The 24,118-nt window shown below is 35.4% G+C and overlaps 2 protein-coding genes across 2 annotated transcripts in view; both read right to left on the bottom strand.

Annotated features, from left to right (window-relative positions):
- Positions 1–13,590, bottom strand: part of LOC128996281 (endoplasmic reticulum metallopeptidase 1-like) — a 31,313-nt gene extending 17,723 nt beyond the window's left edge. The window contains exons 1-7 of the mRNA XM_054421492.1: positions 13,310–13,590; positions 8,505–9,060; positions 8,063–8,190; positions 7,601–7,732; positions 5,684–5,804; positions 4,687–4,849; positions 3,121–3,263 (exon numbers count right to left, since the gene is read on the bottom strand). Coding sequence (XP_054277467.1) covers positions 3,121–3,263; positions 4,687–4,849; positions 5,684–5,804; positions 7,601–7,732; positions 8,063–8,190; positions 8,505–9,060; positions 13,310–13,324 — 1,258 coding nt within the window. The 5' untranslated portion in view covers positions 13,325–13,590. The remainder of the gene's footprint in view (positions 1–3,120; positions 3,264–4,686; positions 4,850–5,683; positions 5,805–7,600; positions 7,733–8,062; positions 8,191–8,504; positions 9,061–13,309) is intronic.
- Positions 13,591–17,118: 3,528 nt separating this feature from the next.
- Positions 17,119–23,775, bottom strand: LOC128997162 (uncharacterized). Its single transcript, XM_054422749.1, has 5 exons — positions 23,607–23,775; positions 21,649–21,874; positions 21,210–21,357; positions 18,706–18,877; positions 17,119–17,353 (listed from the first exon to the last, which is right to left on the bottom strand). The coding sequence occupies exons 1-5, from the start codon at positions 23,766–23,768 to the stop codon at positions 17,339–17,341; spliced, it is 723 nt and encodes a 240-aa protein (XP_054278724.1). The 5' UTR covers positions 23,769–23,775; the 3' UTR covers positions 17,119–17,338.
- Positions 23,776–24,118: the final 343 nt, after the last annotated feature.

Here is a 24,118-nt window from a genome sequence, read left to right as displayed (position 1 = left end):
TACCTCATTACATCTTATAGTTTTTCAGGGTATGGTAGCGTTCAAAGCACTGCCCTGGGTGAAGGCCTGGTTTTCTTGCACATGTAGCACAGAAATACACTGTTTCTCTTCTCTGTCCAGCTTTCCTGTTGCTGCAAACAGCACAGTCCTTGCTGTTGCTTTTTTCATTGGCATAAATAAAATGAGGTTTTTTATCTAGCCTATCTTCTTGGTCAGCTGAAGAAGGACGACCTCGCTGTGAATAAGATTTGTTACGTACACCAGAAACAAGTTCAGTAATCAGCATTTCCCTAAATCTCTTCGAATCAATGGGAGTTTTCCCCTTATTCTGTAAGTCCATGTTATATAGCAGGAGGCTGTTGACGACACATACTTCCATAAGCCAGAACCACAGTTTTCTCCACCACACTTTAGATTTCCGAACAAACATGTAGGACGAAATGTAATGGTCGGCAGTGTCGACTCCTCCCATTCTCTCGTTGTAATCGCATACAACAACTGGTTTGGACACAATTTCATCTTCTTTTCTTCCCTTCTCTCTTCTTTTTACTAACTGCATATCCGAGTTATGATACGAACTCATCATAATTACGTGTCTCTGGTCCCGCCACACCAACACCAAGACATTGTCTTTGTGACGGTAGGCTGCTGTCTCATGTTTCTTCAAAAGACCCTTTAGCCTTTTCTTATTTACATTACTGGGATTACCTTGACGGTTTGAATTAACTGTACCAGTGAGATGCATTTTCATCTTTAGCAACTCTTGAGCTAATGACAAACTTGTATACAATCGGTCAGTATATATGTGGAAACCGCAATCTGGCCCACATACTTGCCTCACTCTTAGTGCCAACAGCAAAACAATTCTGGTAGTGAATTGCAGGTCAGGGTAAGGTAATATCTGCGATGTAGCTGAGCCATAGTATGGCTCAAACGTGAAAATGTATCCTGACCTGGCATCAGATACAACAAAAACCTTTAGACCCCATTTAATTGGTTTTTTGGGGTTGTATTGCTTGAAGTACACTTTTCCTTTGAACGAAATTGTACTTTCGTCCATAGAAAGCTCATATGGAGGGACAAAGTATTCTGTAAACTTAGTCTGAAGGTAAGCAATTATATTTTTTAGCTTGTCCCCTCGTGATCGGGCTGGTTGGGTACCACCAGTACTCGAACAGTGTAAAGTCCAAAATATTTGAAAAAATCTTGTTCTTGAAAATACACGGCTAAAGAATGGCTGATTATAAAGCCAATCTTGTGCAAAGTAGTCTTGCAGCGAGGGTTTAGTATTGAGTCCCATGTTTAGAACCACTCCGATGAATGCTCGTATCTCCTCTAACGTTACATCCGTCCACGAGTGCCAGATTGAATTTTTTTGCAACGGCCTCTTATTAGAAATGACAACCTTAGCATGTTTATTTGTCTCAGTAACAATAGTTTCTAAAAGTTCATCTGTCATAAACAATTGAAAAAACTGTAATGGGCTATTAGGTTTGTAGCCTATTGGGGGTTTGTAGCCAGATTCCAAAGTGTAAGGGAAGTGGGGGAAATCTTGGTCAGTATTTGTGTAAGTCCTATAGTTATGATCTTCATTAGGCTTGTTCTTGGTTTGGATAGGCCTAGGCCGAGCCTTTTTACCCTGTGTGCTAAGACTAGACTTCTTTTTGGTTTTTGAGACTTTAGTTTTTCTCGATCCACGCAAATGTCTACCTGTTGTAAGTTTGGTTGATTGTGAAGAAGGTCCTGATTCAGTACAAACTGGGATAGAGCTAGGTCTCGGTCTGTCAAGTTTTAGTCTTTTTGATTGACTCAAAATATTGGAACAGCTTGGTTCAGTAATTACAGGTAATTCGGTAGGCCCACCGATACTTACATTATGTATTCCCGGTATTTCATCTAATGTCCCAAAGTTTACATCATCTTGTTGAAAAAATTGATCATCAATAGGCCTATGTTCAACAGGCAAATCGGTACTTACATTATGTATTCCAGGTATGTCATCTAATGTCCCAAAGTTAACATCATCTTGAAGATAAAATGGATCAATATGTTCAATCGGCAAATCGGGATCACTATTATTATCACCATCTTCATCACTATTTTCGTCGTCGTCTAATTCTGGATCGGTTGGATCTGAACTGCTATTTGATAATAAATCGTCTTCAAATAACAAACCAGCTATATCAGAATCACTTATATTACTTGTTCCATCAGCAATTTTGCGATTTAGCAACGAATCATCGCCGTCTTCATCCATTTTATGGGCTTACGTAACAAGAACTAACTAACTCAAATCATAACAGTTCAGTCAAACACGAAAATAAACAACTAACTGAAAATATCTGATTGTATGTAAACAATAATAAAAAGTAAAAGTAAAGCACGCAATTCGATAATAACACTCCAACTACATACGGCAGTAAACAAACAAACCAAGCAACATTTAGTAAACAGCTGCCGTGCAGTCAGTCAGCTGCCGCTACAGACAGCAGTTCAGTTAACGAGTGAAGACGACTGACATAAGCTCTAAGATTTAATATTGAGCATTGAATATTTGTTCAAACGGTTCTGAAAAAATTCCCCAGATGGCAGCAGATGTCAAACATCAACCCTAGCGGCGAAATAAATAACTACGTATGTCCAAATAAAAGTACAGTACGTTGTCATAGCGACGGCGGGCCTGGCCCGACATTAGAGTTCGTGCGGCCATGACGCACGGCGGGGCTCCCCCGCCGCTTGAGCGGAAAGGGTTAATACTGGCATAACACGTAGGGCTAGACAACCATAGTTTGGATAATTGGGACACTACTATTTTATAACTAGGCCTACTTCCCCGTGCCTACTATTTTTTATCCTTCTCTAGGAAATTTTTCAACAACCTTAATTTTTTAACAATCCCAGGTTCAAGAACTTGAATTACAGTAGTTATTACCTTTTTGGTTGCCTGTGATCTGTTAGTGAGGCACCCTGCACATAAGGAAACCCCCAAAAGATGCAACCCAAGCTGGCAAAATGTGCATAGCTGACAAACTGCTGTTCAAGAACACAGGCAACAAAAGAGTACTACAACTGTAATATAATTCTTACCTTGTTTTGTACCACAAATTCTATCCATCTCACCTTGCCTCCTGGCGTCGTCCATGTTTCTCCACACAACGAACACAGACAGGCTCACAACCGCAATGTTGACCACAGCGGCCACCAGCTCCGACCAGCGGACGATGAACGCTCCGAGGAAGTCAAAGAATACAAGATTACCAGACCTACAAAAATCATTTTTATCAGTCTTACCAAAATTGTAACATGTACTAGACTGAAAATATCGTTTAACTTTTGGCAGAAGAAGAATTTACATTGTATCAGCATAATCTTGAACATTTCTGAGCAGGTCTCACTCAAAAGGTTGACAGTGTTCAATCAGAAAATTCAAGAAAAGTCAGTTCTAGTCAAGATCTAAAAGTATTTTGAATCTGGACCGGTTGTAGGCCTACTTCATTATTGGGATTTAATACATGGTCCTATCTGAGAAACATGATCTTAGTCAGTAAAAAAAACTGTTGTCTCATTTATTCAACAATCATTTCCACCTTTGTATTATATTAACAAATGCCAAACATCTCATGGATGTTGGCGTCGTATTTAATCAAATTCTTTGCACACCAAGGAGCCTTCATATATAACCGCAGAACAACCAACTTTTCAGGAATCCGTTATACAGGGTGATTCAAAAAGGACTTTACAACTTTGAAAATTCATATAAATCTTATTAAACAAGGTACAGAGCTGGTTTTGGTGTTGTTTTAAAGGAAAACACTTCAAGTTTTTTTACCTTAGAGCTGGTTTTGGTGTTGTTTTAAAGGAAAACACTTCAAGTTTTTTTACCTTAAACTAAAGATGTTCTATGTGACTTCCCTTGGATTTGGGGAGAATAATTATTTAGGTATGAAAAAATAGTGAAAACCGTTAAAAATTTGAGAGAAATTTACAAAATTTTGAAAGTAGGGCGTTTTTTGACGGTGAAGGAGTGCGATTTTCGAAAAACGCATAATAGCGTCTTGTATGAAATTTAATTCCCAACCTACGTTTTTTCCTCAAATCTTTTCTAGCTCTTACCGTTTTCGAGCTATTGCCGTTTGAAAAAAACGTGTTATGTCGTTTTCAGAGGTCCACCATTTTGGATTTTTGGGGGGTTTAAAATTTGAAAATGGGACTTTTTGGAATTTTATGGGTGGTTTGGAACCAAGAACTACAGGTGTGCGAAATTTCAACTCTCTAGCACATCTAGGAGTGGGTGTATTGCACTCCTTCACCGTCAAAAAACGCCCTACTTTCATAATTTTGTAAATCTCTCTCCAATTTTTAACGGTTTTCACTATTGTTTCATACCTAAATAATTATTTTCCCCAAATCCAACGGAGGTCGCATAGAACATCTTCAGTTTAATGTAACAAAACTTGAAGTGTTTTCCTTTAAAACAACACCAAAACCAGCTCTGTACCTTGTTTAATAAGATTTATATGAATTTTCAAAGTTGTTAAGTCTTTTTTGAATCACCCTGTATTCCCAACCAAAAAGGTCTGAACATTAACTCATATAAGTATTTCTATTTTAATTATACATTCCATTCATCTTCCGACCATGTTTTGACCCTAATTATATTGTTCTCACTAGACTGTGTAGGTGTACCTGTAAGCAGCAGTGTCTGACATTTCCGGAGCCGCAGCCAGCCGCAACACCAGAGGCAGTATGTTGTCTCCGGTGCGTTGTAGCGTTCCCAGAGGGATCTGAGCTGCGTTGTCCAGCAACGTGTGGTAAACATAGCCGTTGGACGACCACGCAAAGTCCAGACCTGTACAGATTATATACATTGTTACATTTAACGCACAGGTAGTCAAGGGTATCCAGGTATGCGTTGAGGCAAAATGCTGCACAAAGCAAACCGAGGACTACTTTAACTGCTATCAAAAAAATTAATTTTGCAATGTCTTCTAACAGAAATTTAGCTTTTTACAATTATTTTATCTTTAAAAAAACTCTTGTTCTAAGGTACGTCACTCCAATTTGTTCTATTACTAAATACATAATTGTGCAGAGGCCTATATTATTAATTATTAAATCATGAACCGTGTTACATAATACGAAATTGTGTAAACCGAGACCAAGTTTAGCAACTACCTATATTTCATCTGGATTGATAACAAAATAAGTATTATCATTTTGAAAGGACACATTTCAAGGTGTAATGACAATGTTGTCGTGCTCTGTCCAGTTACACTGCACAAATGAGTCACCCTGCATAAATTGTTATTATACGACTTAAGCTGTTTCTTAACATCCATAACTTTGTTACCTAAAAATTTGAATTAAATAGATGCAACGTTATGAGGTTATATCAAAGACAAAACTGTTACTTCCCATCAGCATTAATTAATATATTTGAACTAAAACAATGCATAGCAGGTAAAGGTGACTTTTCAGTAGGTTGAGAGCCCATGAGGTTTGAAGACTAACAACCTGCTGAATATAGGCCTAGCCTAGTCTGAGTTTGACTATAGTAATTTTTTTGTCTGCCTATTGACTAGGGGAAAAAGAAACAGAATATAATGGTTTATCTGTAATTAAAGCTCCACTTAATTCCACTGTCCTTTGGATTATGTTTCTTTCGGTCTGTCGCTAAACTCACCACTGATGTGCCCAAAGTCCCGGAATATCCGGAAGTCTGTATCACCAGGGATGATCCCACTCTGGAACACCTCCTGGGCTAGGGAGGACGCTAAGGGATACGGGACTGACGATGCGTAAGCCTGGAAACAATTTATCTGTCATCGCTTGGGTGAAAACTAAGATTTTTTACCTATTTACATGGTTCTAACGTTTTATAGACTTTAGGTACCTACATTTCATATTACTTTGTCAAGTTGGTAATAGTGTTATTTTGATTAAATACTGTTCATAAATTAATAAAGTAAACCTCCACCTTTCCTTTAGAAAAATTAAATTACAGTTGATTTCAAAGTGAATAGCCTTAAGTTTATTTTCATTAATATTAGCCTAATGTGTAAAGTGACCGAATTTGTTTGCTTTGACTTTAAGTGGAGAACTTTTTTATCATTAGCTAAAAGATTATCTTTGTACGACTAAGAGATATAGTCTTTGTTAGTCAATGTGGATATTCTCATTTGTGTAGTGGAACCACTCACTGCTTTTTTAAAAAAAATCCTAAACATTATTAGACGGCTCGTGTTTTTCTCAAGACAATAAACATGCCCGTACAGGAAAATTTACGACTACACCACTGATAATTGTCTACAAAGGTGTCTCACTTTACACTGAACAATACATTGGAATCACTCCAAAAACTAAATTTCTAATTTTGTAAATGGGTTCTTAATATTATTCAAAAGCAGACTTTTATAAATGACCAATATTAAATATAATATTATAATTCTAGTCTCAAGTCCTAGGTCTAGCTAAATAGGCCCATTGCTCACAAAAAATGTCTTTTTAAAATGATATTGTTATCGCCAGCATTTAAAATGTTTGGTAGCGTTCATTTAAATTTAATTTGTATCATACTTATTTAAACAAATTGATAAATGATGTGTAAAACAATTAGAGAAATTTGTTTGCAGTCTGTCCAGGGATATAATTATTTAGTTTAAAATTAGTTAAATGTATTTATTTGTCAAAAGCTTTGGCTACTATAGTAATATCACTAGCATTAGCGCACAAGAGATAATTTTAAAATAAAAATATCATTTATCATATTAAACATGATTCCATTCCAAACAACATTTTTAGCTAATTCAATTAAACTTTTTATATAAAACTTATCTTTCTATTTATGAACATTTTTCAAAACTCAAGTCTTATTATCAAGTGAATATCAAATGTTATTGTTGTAATAACAAAGGTTATTGTCCTGTAATCTTGAGACCGACAATCAAATCAGCTGATTCAGACAAGAAACATCCAAGGTCGACAAAAACAAAAGGAAATGACTCAACATAGCCTAGACATATGTTACACCAAGTGTGGCTACTCGCTTACAAGCTAGGTTTACATTAGAAATCTAGATTTTATTTATACAACAGAACAAATTTACTTTAGTTTTTTGTCATATAAATATAACAGTTTTAATATTGCATATATATAAATACTGAAATAAAGGCTATACCTTACTATTATAGTGGTGATAAATTCTTAATTTTAGTATTTCTTATTATAAAACAAAATAAGTTTTTTTCGTTGGTGTCCCCCAACAAAGAAAGTAAAGTACAAAGAATTTAGGAATGGGTTTATTGGGTCAAATCAAACAATAATCAAGAATTTTTATTCAAAAATGTCATAATGGAAAGATATTTGCCTTTTTTCTGTTTTAAATTTATATGTCAAAAACTATTTAACATCCTTATCTTTATGAAAATTGGCATACCACTATTTGAACTTTTGAGTGCTGTTTGTATAGAAGCTGTACTTATGCGATTGTTGTTGCAGATGAGTAATTTTTCCTAAATGTATTGTGATGTTATAGGAAAATAGATTTTCATAAACCAATTAAATAAGACTTGTTTGAGAGATGCTATACAGGGGTACCAACCTCCATGAGCCATGGGTTCTCCGGGCCGGCCTGAAACAGTAGTTCTCGTCCACCGGCGCCACAAGCCTCCAGATTGACAAAAGCCCTCACCTCACTTGCCCACTTGTGCTGGGTGATGAACCCGTGAGAGGCCTGTCGCAGAGCACAACGTTACTAAATTGCATGGCAAGATTTGGCTAATAATTTTATCCGTTCTAAGCTAATAGCATTTCACTAAAAACATACACTTCATTACCTTTCCTGTTGCAAATCTAAGCACTCATTAGAGAAATAATATTTAGGCCTGAACAGGGAATAAATCTGACAAATTTTGGAAAACCCAATCCAAGGCAAAGGCAAATTTGCTCATACACACAAACAAACACACAGTAAATGGCACAGGTGTATATGGATTACAAAAATTACAGCCTGGTTATCAACTTTACCATTCATAGATTTACGATATGTAAGGGGTAAACCCACCTGCATAAGATTTTCTTCGGCTCCGTTAAACAGGAAGATGACATTGTGCACAAGAGCTGTGTCAGAGCGAGAAATTACTCTGAGCATCTCCAACATTACGGCACAACTAGCTCCATCGTCACTGCCTCCTGAATAAAGAACCACTGTGTTTGAGCAAATGTATGTATTCATTAAATGTGTAAATTATTTATAATGCATTATTTGTATGACAAATGCCACATATTCATCGCTGATTTCCTACAAACTGCTGTACAGGTTATTTGTTACCTTAGCCTCTGTATTGTGAATTTTGTGATGAATAAATTAAATAGGTGTTTGTTGTTTTAACTGTTAAAAGTCTGTTGCATTTTTTGAATCATGGGACATGCAACCAAGTAATGTTATTTAATTAAACTAGACTACCCTTGATTTACAATGAATAATGATTGTTGTAAAATATTACCTGGACTATCAGGAACAGTGTCGAAATGGCAGTTGACCAACAAACTGTGCGGAGACTCTTTATGTGGTCCTATTTTCACCAACACATTCTGAACATTTCTATAAACATTAGTCATCCCGTCCAAAAACTGCAATGGGAATGAACCGCTCACTTTTTGAACATCAGTCGATATCCTATGGACCTTACTAGCTTTATCGATAATAGAGTTAATTTCTTTTGTGAAAAAGTTAATTGCTAACACTTCGTTCTCAAAACTACCAGTGGGGCGGGGCCCTAAACTGGTCAAATTTAACACATGATTTTTCGCTCTCTCCGCTATAAAACGTCCAGGGTGGAGCGGTTCGTCTTCGATCAACAAAGGTGTCGGCAGTCGTTTTTCCATTTCTACTATTATAGTGTGAACTAACACAAGGAAACAGAGCATTGCGATGTACACTGAGCTGGGAGTCGGCAAGTAGTGAGTGGCCGAGTGTTTGTTGGAGTCATAATGCTCTGGTAGTACGCCTGAAGACCGGCGCCGTCCTGTTCTCAGTCTTAGGCCTTCTTTGACTCCCATCTGAAACCCAGCATACCATTTTAATTTTGAGTTTTGCTTCTACAAACTGGGCTCAGCTGTGACAATGTAGGCTTGCCTATAATAAAATAACGAACAGCTTATTCATGTTCATCAGTAAATTGTACGGTAGGCCTATTCCTATATTTAGTAGCTTGGATAAATAACAGTGAATGCTAACCTTGGAAAAAACAGTGAAAGTAAGTCTTGCCATTCAAATTGGGGGGGAGGGGGTGCATTCCTAGATCCTAGATGGTTTGTAAAATACTGACAGCCTTTTTTGAGGTTTTTGTCTTGCTACCTTAATAGGGCCTCATTTTCCACTTTAGGATGGTGTCTAGTCATTAATTTTTACTTTAGGATACCTACGTAACATTTTATTTCTGGACCAGACAATCTGGTTTACATGTAGGCTTAAATCATATAGGGTACTCTTGTACACAATGACCTACCAATCAACATAGGACCTTAAACCAAGACAAGGTACAGTAACCTGCCCTACTTAATGTAGGTATTTAGGTTCTTACACAGGTATAACTTTAGCCTAAGTCTTTAGTATCTCTATTTGTACCCAGAGGTGCCCATCCCCCCCAAACCCAGGGGCGCAATCCCCCCCCCAAGCCAAAGGAGTAGCCCCCCCCCCACAATTCATGCTGCCGTCTATTTAAACCTACCCTCCCCTCACCAATTTATCTGACAATTTTCCCTTTACCTCATAAAACAAGCATTTAAAGTATTTAGTAAACTTGAGGTACGAAAAACAAACTTGCTGATAATCAAAATTAAATGTTTAATATGAAACATCATTTAACAATACATCAATATAAATCTACGACGAATTAGAAGTTTTTCAATTTACAATTCAGAATTTGTATTGTCAGCTAATATGTGTGCTCAGTATTGCAATAGACAACGTCTTCAAAACGTACAACAATATAGGCCTACTCGGTGAATTACTCAACTCCAACACATTACTGTAACTGTACAATATATTAGGTGGCGTTAATTTTTACAGGGCTTAAGAATTCAAACAGCTTTAAGTGCATTAATAATACTTTGGCAAAAAGTATATTGTTTCAAAATTATAGGCAGCGTCACGAAATAAGACAGACTTGTTGCTCGCCACTCCCAGGCTGCCTTCTACAAAAATCGCCGGGCAAAATACCCACAGTACCTCTTAATAATTGCCACCAGTACAAAAGGTTTTCGTGACGAAGTAATCTTATAATTAATTTTGATAGCCCCAGGATTGCCTTTTATGACTAATGATGGTAGAAACGCATCTTTTCAGACAATCCGTTTGTACACAAAACACGAAACGATAACAGATAGGCCTATCAATTCACGCGTGTATATATTGCCGCGGGCAGGACTGGAAATTAACCGAATCAGGTAATGACGGAAAGACGTGGTCTGGATTGGTGTTTGTGTTATCAAAAGCTGAAATTGGACTAATAGTCCAGTCAATGAATGATCCAAAAGTAGGTGTAGAGTGCGTGAGCAGGTAACTAAGCGATTCCTTCAGAAACTTGTTCAGGGGGCTTAGGGTGTTAACATACCAAAAGTCCTGACTCCTAGGTGGTGAGCCAGGGGGTGGAGGGGGGAAAAAGGGGGGGGGGAAAGGTACGCATTTTGGGTTTTTTGATTATATCTCGAAAACTATCAACTTTTTGTATACTATAGTAAATTATAAAATTGAAGAAGATTAAATTTTCTACAAGAAAAGTATATAATGTGTTTATTTTGGTTCAACAGATTACGAGTTATAACTTATTTCATTGATATCTTATTAAAATACTCCTTCCATTAGAAATACATGTAAATTAGTATGCGAAATGGGGCGAATCCTATCCGCCCAAAGGAAATATGACTGATATTCTGGAAATATTGACAATATTTCCAGTAATTTGACACTTTAATCATGAAATTTTGTCAAAAATTATAGCGAGGGTGAGCGTTTAAAAATGGGATGATTTAAGGTTTTTTTTTATATTTCCAATAAAAAAACACCAAAACTCGAAATTTTGTTACCTCGCCCTCGCCTTAATTTTGGATCAATTTTTATGATTAAAGTGTCAAATTACTGGAAATTTTGTCAAGATTTCCAGAATATCATTTATATTTCCTTTGGGCGGATAGGATTCGCCCCATTTCGCATACTAATTTACATGTATTTCTTATGGAAGAAGATTTTAATAAGATATCAATTAAATAAGTTATAACTCGTAATCTGTTGAACCAAAATAAACACATTATATACTTTTCTTGTAGAAAGTTTAATCTTCTTCAATTTTATAATTTACTATAGTATACAAAAAGTTTATCGTTTTCGAGATATAATCAAAAAACCCGAAATGCGTACCTTTCTCCCCCCCCCCCTTTCCCCTCTCCACCCCCTGGCTCACCACCTAGGAGTCAGGACTTTTGGTATGTTAACACCCTAAGCCCCCTGAACAAGTTTCTGAAGGAATCGCTTAGTTACCTGCTCACGCACTCTACACCTCATTCCTTGACTGGACTATAATTCTAGTGACGGAGGAGAGTGTTGAAAATATAATGGGATTCATAATTGATTTTTCCATTCAAAAATTATTGACAATAATTTATATGCTGGATGGTCTCGACATTCTAGATTACTGCAGAAAAGGAAATTTATTAAATACTTTGAGGAGTTTGAAATATACATAAAACTATTGACAGCACAAAATTTTTAGTGAAAACACTCAATTAATTATGAATCCCATTATGTTTTCAATACTCTTCTCAGTCACTACAATAGTCCAATATCAGCTGTTGAAAACGCAGACGACAATCCAGAGACCACGTCGGTCCGTCATAACCTGAACCTGATTCAGTTTACTTTACTTACTTCCAGTCCTGCCGACGGCAATGTACGAATTGACAGGCCTATCTGTAATCGTTTCGTGTTTTGTATTAAATTTTTGTCGTATTCTGACGACACCTCCAGAAGTGGATCTTTTTTAAATCCTGACGATGGTGGAGTTAAAGAACCACCAAAACATATGTAGCAAGTAAAATTCGACACTGGTATATAGGATTGTCTGGCAAGGTCCGTTTTTACCATTCTTAGAAGCTATCTTAATTAGGAACGGCTTGGTGGTGATAGTGAGAAACACTTTTTCGGGCTGCTTATACAAAATTATACATTCATTATGACAGCTAGCAAAAAATATCCCCCCCAAAAATCTCAAAATAAGCCCCCCCCAAAAATTCCTGTGGCGCAAACGCGCCACGGTACCCCCCCTCTGGGCACCCCTGCCAAAACATATGTAGCAAGTAAAATTCGACACTGGTATATAGGATTGTCTGGCAAGGTCCGTTTTTACCATTCTTAGAAGCTATCTTAATTAGGAACGGCTTGGTGGTGATAGTGAGAAACACTTTTTCGGGCTGCTTATACAAAATTATACATTCATTATGACAGCTAGCAAAAAATATCCCCCCCAAAAATCTCAAAATAAGCCCCCCCCAAAAATTCCTGTGGCGCAAACGCGCCACGGTACCCCCCCTCTGGGCACCCCTGTTTGTACCTAAGTTAGTGTTGGAAAATGCATTGTTCAATCAAAATCAATTGAAAAGGGGACGCCATCTAGGATCGTAACAATTAATTATTTTAACCCGAATATATGAGTGAAGGATAGGCTAAGTGAAGAATGAAGTGAGATGCCTTGTACATCTTACATAGGTCCTCTTCATCGCAGTCGTAGAGACTGGAGAATCGTCATTTAAGTTACTTCTTTCTCTTCTTATAATAGCCCTACATTATGGATTTGTTAATGGTTTCCATTAGCCAGGACCATTTATTAACCTAAGAGTCCGATGATCAAGGACAGGTTGATCCAGTTCCAAACGATCAAAGAGCTAGGCCTAGGTAGCCTACACATATTTTTCACAGGATTGAACTGGCGACCTTATGATTAGGCCTAGGCCTACCTACTAGGTGAACACTCTACAAAAACATTGTTGGGTAGACTGTGGTGGAAAAAGGTTACTTTTTACTTTACTTTACTTAGGTAAGTTAAGCTTAATTAAGTTACTGTTTTAAAAGCCTAAATAGCTTCCAAACTCAGGTGGTTTCCCGAAAGTTACAATTAACTTACCATCTGATAAAAGTAAGGAATGCAGCCTCAGGTAAGCTAGGCCTACAATATTTAGGTCTAAATTAGAAATTTGTTATTTTAATTTTTAAATCACAAAAAAAATTTAAAAAGCCAAGTGTGGTGTTTTTTACCTTTTTATCAGTCATGGTGTGAAGTTCACTGGTTCAGAAAAATGGTGCAATTGTTCTATTAATTAATTTAAAACCTTTTGATGTCCAGAAACATACCACCACAAGTTATAAAAACTTTTTAAATTCTGCCAATTTTTTACATTTAACCTGAACTTTACGTCTTATCAATTCGACAAATAATTAATTGTAAGCTTGTTTTCTAGCACACTCGTTTAAAAATGTTAAATGGGGGATGTAGGCTTAGGCCTAGCTTAATACTTGAATTAATCAACTACCGGTAAATGATGATAAAATAAAAATAATCAACTAGGCTACACTGTCACTAATAAGCCAGATCCCGGTCACCGAACCTACATAACAAACAATTTTGTTTGACACTGGCAGTCAGGTGCAGGTCAGGTCAGCAAGTAGTAGAAGTGAAGTTGGCAGAATACAAAATTACCAAACAGTCAGACACTCACACTCACACTACACACTAGAGAAATACAAATTAAATTTCACATATGACATACAATGAACAGAAAAACAAACAGCTGATCATGCCACGGAACGGAACGACAGACGGAAACGAAACGACTGACTGGACTGAAGGGGTGGCACAATTTGTTTTTCAGGATTAATTTTGCCAACAGTGTTATTTAGAGGCTTCTGATTGACTATAACGAAGGTTTAGTAATTGACAAATTATTTTTATTCATAGAATGAAATTATAAATGCCTCAAATTCAATTTTATATTTTTTTATTATGAAATTAAACCGTCATAACCTAACCAAACCAACCAAACGTGCTGACAATGAAAAAATCTAATGAAGGTTTATTAATCGAAAAAATAGTTCTGTTCATAAAATAAAATTATAAATGCCTCAAATCCTATTTTAGAATTATTTATTCTAAAATTAAACTATCATAACCTAACCAAACTAACCAGACTTGCTAATAAAGAAAAATCAAATTAAGCTAAAAAATATTTCTGTTCATAAAATAAAACTATAAATAGGTCAAATTCAATTTCATAATGTTTTAACTATAAAATTAAACCGTCATAACCTAACCAAACCAACCAAACTTGTTGATAATGAAAAAAATCCAGTACAAAAAGATTAATGATACGGATGGGATTCGAACCCGGGTCTTTCGGGTCTTTAGCCCAGCACCCAGCACTCTATCCACTACTCCACCGAGACCGTTGGCATCAATCGTTTCGTCGCGGTAATGATGTTCCCTCAGCCAATCAGAAGCCTCAAAATAATACTAAAGGCAACACTAATCCTGAAATAAAAATTCAGCGAAGGGGCGAAGCGTGATTCGTGTGTGAAGCGTGGGTGAAGAATCAAGAATCAAAAGAGTTCTGTTAGTGAAATCACTAGGTAGGTACAATTTAAGACCATGAAGCAGAAGGCTTAGTCTTGTTTAAGCAATGATTATGATTATAGTACCTTCTACAGGTTAAAGACGTAATCTGATAAAAAGGTTGACTTTAGGTGGTAAAAAACCATAGTTTTGACTCTTTCCCTACAAAAAAGGTAAACATCCGATGGAATTTAAACACAAAGATAAAAATATTCAATTACTTCTGGTCGAGCATGGAGTCCCCCAAGGATCAATTCTGGGCCCTCTGACCTTTCTCCTAAAATGACTTCAGTGGTGGAGAGGAAGCTCTCCTTTACGCAGACGATACCACACTGATTAGAAGAGGAGCACACTTGGACGGAATCAGAGTGGCGGCAGCTGCTGACCTTGCTTTAGCAGAGACATGGTTTAAAAACAACAAATTTCAAGTCAATGCTGATAAAACACAACAGATTATCTGCAGTTTAAGTCAAGATTTGGCCGTATCACAACACCACCATAACCCCGACAATTTAAACTTCTGGGCTTCACCATAGACAGGAAATTAAGTTGGCAACCTCAAATTGATGAAACGTGCAAAAAGTTATCCAGAGTTGTCTTTCTGCTACGTAGGCTAAAGAGTAGCTTAAGTGAAATGCTCAGGCTACAAAAATCTGTCTTGAGAGCCATAACATCAAGCGCTCCTTTGGAACGCTGTAAGCCAATCTTTAGAAGGCTAAAGGTGCATACTGTTATCGGACAGTATATATTCTCCTCCCTTGTACATGTCAGGTCGGACATTGAACTAAAGACCAGAGAGGAGATGTTCATAGCTACAATACACGTAGCAGAAGTAAAATTGATATTCCTAGATTCCGCCTCACGGGAACGGGAACAAAGCACCGATTTCCTGCCTTTTCTTGGAAGTTGTTCAACAAGCTCCTACCAGAGATCAGTAGTCTTCCGAAAAAACCTTTGCCAGGGTTGTAGCCTACTACTCCATGACAGAGTATTTTGAAGACAAATGGTAGAGTGCACTAGTGCACATCACCTCTCCGTAGTCACCCGCCAGGTTTTTGTTTTTATTTTTTTTGAAACTTCAAATAATTTATTTCCTTGAAAGATACAAGTTTTATTTTTTGTTGTAAATAATTTATATTTATATTTAAAAATCGACGCAGTTTATCCAGCTATGCTGGTCAACAACATAGCTTTGGTAATAAGGTAATACACATTTCTTTAGGGTGTTTCGAGGGGCTGATAAAAGCCTATAGCACAAGAGACTGCACAGGCACAGGCTCAAATCTGTTTACTGTATATGAATTTATTTCCACTGGCTTATTTCTGTTCTAATATTCGTGCAGTATTTAATATGTTTGAACCAGCAATGTGGAAATGTGAAATTAAAATTCATTTGACAGCTCTGATTGTTTGCATTTAAACTTTGTGGGTTGTGGGTTGGTTCTTTGTTACTGACCAATCTATATTTACTTTTAAAACTCTCACCTCAGAACTTTGAAAGCCTGCGGGGCAGAAGAGTCCTAGTCCTAGGTCAATATCGAAGCGGAAACAGCCCTAAATATATCCTCGGAGCTGTAGCTTTATTTTTGCCCAATTTGAGCCCAGTTGGTTCAGTAGTTTTTGAGTTAATCTTATACAAACACACATACAGACAGACAGTCAGATACCACCTCTTCTTTATAATAGTATAGATAGATAGATATATAGACATTTTATACAGAAAAATTTCATTATTGAGACTTTTTGTTCACCTAGTGTAAATTCAAATCTCATTTACTTGCACAAAAATATACAAATTTTGTGTTTTAATGATTTATGTTTTTAATCCAATAATATTTTGAAATATTTTCAAGTTGTAAAACAAATAAAAAAGTAAATCACCTGTTGTTCGGTTGTTACCTTATGGTTGAAGTTTTGTTGTCAATAGATTATGCATTTTTCGGCTATTCAGCCTTCATCAGATTGTCCTATAGCAACTTATCGGCTTAAAATACCTACTTTGTATGGTCGCCATTTCAATGAAAAAGTATTAAGGTATCTTGCCTGAAGATGAGGTGTGTCGACTGTCCAGTCTCGACTCTCGACACATGTCTGGAGGGCCACACTATTCTGCCCATGCACACGTCGTGAGTAGGCCTATTTAAAAACATGTAATACCGTCGGTTATTGTTTTATGTTGTGTACTACATTTGTGTTTTGTTTGTTACGAACTTTTGACACATCTCTTCAAGCAAGATAAGTTCCTATACTGTAAGACAATCTGAAGATGACTTAATAGCGAAAATGTGCAATCCATTGAGGACAAAACTTGGACCATTACGCGACAACAGGTAATTTAACCATTTTATTCGTCAAACACCAATTTGGTTTGGAAACAACACAACAACAAATAAAGTTGTAAATTAAGTTTAAATCAAACAAAAAATGGTAGGAAGGCAAGGAATCATAACAAAGTACATACATATTATCATAGTTTAATAATAAAAAAATTACTGTTCCTTAATAGTACCACTTAAACAGATGAAAAAATAAACTACCTGGGAGATGGTGGATTAAATATTATTTACAAACGACGAAGTTTAAACATGAGTTGAAAATTCCTGTACAAACTTTGGAGTGTACAGGTTTTAAACATCAACAATAGAAACAACTTTTTATATATTCTTCAGGAGTTCTTCTTATGATTCTGTTTCCTGAAAAAGTAACAACAATAAATAAATTATACAACACAAAACCTACCGTACCTATGTGGCAACTCAAACCTCAGTAGGTTTTTGGCCTCACCACAAAACTAAAAGCGTAAATTTTTCTTGAGGACTTTTAATGTTTTTCTTTAGTCTACATGTAATTGAATGCATTACATTTTTTAGGAACAATGAGTTATTTAATTGAATCAGCAACAATTAAATAGCCTGAGTTACGCTTAAAAATTTGCGAGTCTGTCTAGTACCTAGCTTTGCATGTTTGCAAATTTCTGTAATTGTTATAAAAACCCCATCTGACCATCAGGGAAATCATGCAGAAGTAAAACCTTTAAAAAAATGGTTAAAGAGTTTGTGATAAAGATATTATTCTTCGGGTAATCAGACGGCTTAGAAGAGAATGATTGATGGTAAGCCTACTTTAAATTTTAAAGCCCCCTTTACTTTAGGCGATTTGGTCGCCCGTCGATGGGCGATTAGATTGCCGCCAATCATATCGCCGGTTGAAACGTATTGTTTACTCCAGCAATCAGTTAGGCGATACCATTGGCAAACAAAGTTTGTTGATCAGTGTGTGAATGGAGCAAGAACATACAGAACAATAACAACAATATAACATAAAATATTGAGAATGAATTAACAAAAGAGTTTTAGGCCTTTATTTATTTATTTATTTATTCATTTAACGGTTACAACCAATACAGTTTACATTGTTGTGCATGCTTAACAGTAACAAATCAAATGATCAAGAGTGAATACATGGATGGCTGTTCAATTATGTTAATACTCTAAATAAATACAAGTGACAAAGATTGAGTGCAATAGAGTAACAATAAATTGTTGATGCCTTGTTGATTTAATGGTCACTCTGACTTTTAGGTAACGTTTAATTAAGTTGGTGCTAGGGGGAGTGAGTGTGGTTAAAAACATATGTGACTCGCATTACTAATCAGAAACATGAGAGTACTAATCCCATGATTTGTTCTTCAACCAAATAAAATGATATATTTTGGCCGAACAACATGGCAAACAACATCTTTTGTGAGAATGAGATTTTACCTATTATTGGTATACATAACATTCTCTACTGCGTGGGATAGGCCTATTACATTTTTATAATACGCAGGTTGACAGCACTTACAAGCGATTTAATGCATGGGAACTGGCTGTGTTGGCATTGGGGAAGCCAGATAGTTTTCGTTCTCTAAAAATGTTCTCTTTTGACACTTGCAAATCTGTTCGGTGGAACTATTCAAATATAAAATAAATAATTAAAACCATCTTTTATATACTTAAAAGAGAAGAATGTTTTGGTGAAAGTAAAAAGGTCAAATTTCGCTCACCTGATTAGCAATATTATAGATGACTTCACGAATACCGTTGGAGACTTCTTCTATACCAATGTCCAGTTGGTCTATTCCCTGTTGAATACTATCTACTATTTCTGTAGAGACTTCTTCATTGCGGGAACTACGACATGTCACCATGTTGCTGGATTCTTCTATATTTTTACCACTAAAAAAACCAAAAATCACAGTATTGTAACAGAAAAAGGCACAGTAAAATCTGGCAATAATGGCCTTTCAAAAGAATATCACATATTACCTTCATTGCATGTTTTAGCAAATTTCCCATAAAGGGAAGTAGCTATAGGAAGTCACGGTAAGACCGGGGCCCATGACCGATTTACTTTTTCGTTTTGAGGTCCCAAAAACTCCACTTGTTCAAATTCATCTATCTATATACGGTATTAATTACGTAAGCCGATTCTTTGCGTCAAAATTGTGGGCGACTGGGAAGTCGTAGAATGACGGTAGAGGGCTCAAATTGAAGGTCTCGACTCCGTGAAGGCGGGAAAAATAGTGAAATTCCCCAAATTTTAACACAAAGTTAGATATATAGTAAAATATTCTCCATAAGAATAGCATTAGAAGCCATTTACTACAGATTTTTGTTTACTTAAATACAGCTGATCACAATTTATCACCAAGCCGGTACGCAATATTAACATTTGGATTATTTAATCGCCAGTCAATTCTGCAATGTACTACATAAAAAACGTTACCTAAAATAATTAAGGCCTTTTAGTTATGAACGTTATAGAATGTTTAAATAAATTATTTTACCGTTAAACTGTTCAAATTTGTGTATTTTGAACGTTTTATATGATATAACCACATTGATTAAATAATCAACAATTCAAGATTTAAATGGGAAACTTCTGCTTTGTTTTTTTTTAAACATATGTTCAAGATTTATTCCACCTTTTCTTTTTAAATTTACGAACATTTTAAATTTGGGATTTATTGTAGTATTTATCCCTTTTACTAATTGTTCACAGTACTGAGCAGATTGTAAAATAAAATGAAGTTAAAAAAAAATTATAGTATTCAGTAAATTTTTTGTATGAAGTGGAATAACCTCAATGGCTACTCTTTGAAAATAACCTGGGAATAAAGATGGAATAGGTTCGTACAGGAAATATATATTTCTTAATGATGTAAGTACTATGACAAGTTCCAATGGGCGAAAACAATATTGTTGGTGATTTTAAACAGGTACTGTCTGTTGCTCTAAGCAAAAAAGTTTAAAATAATATAGCCTAGGATGCGCGGTAGTAAAGGGAGCATCCGTATATAACAGTAAAACCTAGAGGTAGTTTCCGTTTCTTAAAACTAACAAAAAATATTCATGTCAAAGATGCTGATGACAGTAATTTTGTGATTGGTTTCGATAACTGGGTAATGACAAAATAACCAGGTGCAAAATAGTTAGTACAGTAATCAGGCGTTGATTAGGCATTTTTTTAAATATATAAAGTCAATCGCACCTTTAGGAGGAATACCACCATATAAACTTACATTAGGCTAATAGTAAATTTTTAATGTTGATTAGAAACAAATCTAGGGTTAGTTTGGTCAATAGGATGCCTGCCTATGTTTTACACTAATTTTTTTCAACCCTTTACAAAAGGAGTACGGTATAAACTTAGAAATAATAGAGTCGAGGTGCCAATTGAGTGGTTGTAAGCTTATCTCAACACACCTTTATTTGTCTTTTCATATTTGACGAAGACTATTTCCAATATTTCAATCAGGGAAGCCTCTTTAGCATTTAATCACTAACGAAAAGACCAAAGCTACCTTAGTAAACCAATATTTATTCACGTTTGTGAATAAATATTACGAGGTGCCAATTGAGTGGTTGTAAGCTTATCTCAACACACCTTTATTTGTCTTTTCATATTTGACGAAGACTATTTCCAATATTTCAATCAGGGAAGCCTCTTTAGCATTTAATCACTAACGAAAAGACCAAAGCTACCTTAGTAAACCAATATTTATTCACGTTTGTGAATAAATATTACTTTATATCATTTAAATATATGTTTGCTGCCTTTAGCAGAGTTAAACCTCTGGAGTCATTGAAATTATTTATTTAAAATAAAATCAAGCGACAAAAGCAAACAAAGACAAACGACAAACAGTTTTTTACACAAAAGATATAGTGTACAGAGATATTCATCCTGACACATAGATAATTTTATTCTAAGTTTGTTTAAATATTAGAATAATTTTTTAAACATTTGAGCCTTTTAGGGACTTATGTCTCTACAAGCCACTAGTATATGTAATGCTCAGTTTGTAAAAAATGAGGTGCTAGAAATGTAACCTACCGGGAATTATGACCTCTCCCCTCCTATCCACCCTCAAAAAATGGTTAAGAGGTACCGGAACAATAATCATGTAACAATAACCCTAAACTCAATTTAGATAAGGCTTATTGAAAATCATAAAAATTCTCTACCTTGAGCCCCAACTACCGACTCTAACTACTCAACACTCACCTTTTAAGAAGGGTGTTTTTTTCTTGATCATAATGATCAAACATTGTTTCGTGCTCTCTGCGAGTGCTTTCTACCAAATTTTGCACTGCATTCACCACACCTTTATTATCGCTTAGGACAATGGACGCCAGTCGTTCGAGTAACTCGTCTGAAACAAATTAAAAGGTTAAAAAGCAGAACTGGATATTATGAATCCTTGGTTCTGGAAAGTTAGGTTCGCAAATCAACGTTGATCATGAATAGCTTTTTGCATTTTGTTAACGCTAAAACAAGTGGTTCGAATCCTACCGGAACGAATATTACCCCTATCTTTTTTGTACAAAAAAATCATTTCTTTATTATTGTGAAACAACAATTTTTATTTTTTTAATTCTGATCATAACTTCTCTGATTTCCTTGTTTGGGTTGTTGGGTTGGGCTTGGCAAAGAATTTACTTACTTCTTTGTTCGAGAGGAATCTGGCAGAATTGTTCGTAATCTTGCAGGTTATTCTGCATTTTATCAATATTTTCCTTCATACGGTCATACTGGTTTTGTAGGGACAGGTAGAAAGATTTGTAAAGGTTTACGCTCATTTCAATTCTTTCTTTTTCATATTGTAAGACTTCTAGTAGAATTTTGTCAGCTTTTAACTTCAACAAGATAGGGCTAAGGACCTCATCCATCTGGAAAAGGAACAGTGAAAATCAACTAGAAAAATTAAACCATCATTTTATTAATATGTAAATTATATGACTATTCAAGCCCCTGGTTTATAATTATTATATAAATCAAGGACACACTTAAATATTGTTAAACACATGTTTGGTCACTTGAGTGGCAATTGTCGATAAAGCTTTGGGGTAGCCATGAAGTCTGTTAGTTTTATGAGAAAAAATAAAGTACTTCGTTATCCACAAATTTTATACATAAACTACTATGTTATATAAATAAACTTTCTGTTACCTTTCTGATTCCCACCAACGTAAAAGATATGATTAATTAATTATACATAATATGAAAAACTTATAATTGCGACTACCTCCGTTGAACAACGTTGCAAGGGAAACTCCATATGTTGAGAAATTAAAATCTTCAAAGAATAATACAAATTACGTCCTCTACTGTGTGGGATATTTATTTAGTTTTAAAAAATACATAGGTTGGCAGCACTTCAAGCGATTGAATGTAAGGAAAACTGGCTGTGAAGGTTCCCGGCCAGAACGTTTTTGTGTTTTCTGAAAATATTAATTTTTGTCACTTGCAAGTTGCAACGTTGTTCAGTGTTCAATCATAGATTTTTACTCTTATACCAAAATATTACCTGCCAATATAAACATTTTTTCTTATACAGGGTGTCCATAAAAAACGTTTCAGGACTTTGGGAAATGAATCCCCATACTAAAAGGAAGAAAAAAGTTTATGGGAAGGTATGTCCGAAAATCCATATTTACCCAGATATCCGCCATTTTGTTTTTTATACAAAAATATTTTTATCTGTGAAGTTTTTTATTCGATGATTATGAAACTTGGTAAACATGTTACCATACACAAGACCTATCATAGAAAAAATAATAAAGTTGTTCCGATTGTAAATTTCAAAATGGCGGCCGTTTGAATTTTTCTAACTTAAATAACTCGAAAACGGCTAATTCTATGAAAAAATGTCAAGAATACTTTTTTTTAGCATTTTTAATTTCCTATCAAACGATACCAAGATCAAAAAGATCGGACTGAAATATAATGGTTTTTGTGTAAAAATAAGGCAAAAACTAAGGGTTCCCCGACTAACTTTGCCTTATTTTTACACAAAAACCATTATATTTCAGTTATCTTTTGTCCGATCTTTTTGATCTTGGTATCGTTTGATAGGAAATTAAAAATGCTAAAAAAAAGTATTCTTGACGTTTTTTCATAGAATTAGCCGTTTTCGAGTTATTTAAGTTAGAAAAATTCAAACGGCCGCCATTTTGAAATTTACAATCGGAACAACTTTATTATTTTTTCTATTATAGGTCTTGTGTATGGTAACATGTTTACCAAGTTTCATAATCATCGAATAAAAAACTTCACAGATAAAAATATTTTTGTATAATAAACAAAATGGCAGATATCTGGGTAAATATGGATTTTCGGACATACCTTCCCATAACCTTTTTTCTTCCTTTTAGTATGAGGATACATTTCCTAAAGTCTTGAAACGTTTTTTATGGACACCCTGTATAACGTCTTTATATGCAACAACTAGAATTTTGTTTTAGATAGCCTATACAACACGCTAAAATCAATAAAAAATAAAAAAAAACTTCTCCTGAACAGACAGTAAAATATATGTCAATCTGCGAATTGTATGAACATTTAATATTTTTGATTGTGATATAGAACTCTGCTACTTAACATACAAATAAATCTCCGCACCGTTTTGATTATATGTTTGGAATGGTCGACTCTCTTTCGCTGTTTCAATTCCACAACTCGTAAGACTTGAAGGTCGACCCATTGCTGGCACGTGGAAGTAACATCGTCTCTACAACTGTGACTCAAGTTGAAACTGTCATCTTCTAGACTACTGTCTAGCATGTTTTCTTCATATCTAAAAACACAATTAACTTTTTTTGTAAAATATCTGCATTTAAATTTGCATTTTAAATTAACTTAAAACTTGCATTTAAAATATAGAATCTGATGCGTTGCAGTATGGCAACTAGTTGCCATGCAGTCAGGGTTTCCACCCGTCTCAATTCTGTCCAGACAGTCCCAACTTTAGACCCTTTTGTCTGTGTCTATCATGGGGGGGGGGGACTTCCATCCGATTTTCGTAACAAAAGGTGGCAACCCTGTGTGCAATAGATGCACATAATAAATTTTACACCAATTTATATAGTATTTAAATGCAATCAGGAGGCTCAAATTCAATATAATTATGTCAC

Source organism: Macrosteles quadrilineatus, unplaced genomic scaffold (genome assembly GCF_028750875.1).
Source record: "Macrosteles quadrilineatus isolate MER2022 unplaced genomic scaffold, UCM_ALF_1.0 Scaffold_6__1_contigs__length_79288215, whole genome shotgun sequence".
NCBI lineage: Eukaryota > Metazoa > Arthropoda > Insecta > Hemiptera > Cicadellidae > Macrosteles > Macrosteles quadrilineatus.
The sequence above is the reverse complement of the archived record's forward strand: the minus strand, read 5'-3'. Positions and strand labels throughout refer to the sequence as shown.

Excerpts from the sequence above, each read along its gene's own strand:
- LOC128997162 (XM_054422749.1), bottom strand. The coding sequence starts at position 23,768 with ATGCTAGACAGTAGTCTAGAAGATGACAGTTTCAACTTGAGTCACAGT. Across the intron at positions 21,875-23,606 it reads CCAAACATATAATCAAAACG|ATGGATGAGGTCCTTAGCCC; the intron begins GTGCGGAGATTT and ends TTCCTTTTCCAG. Across the intron at positions 21,358-21,648 it reads GATTCCTCTCGAACAAAGAA|ACGAGTTACTCGAACGACTG; the intron begins GTAAGTAAATTC and ends AATTTGTTTCAG.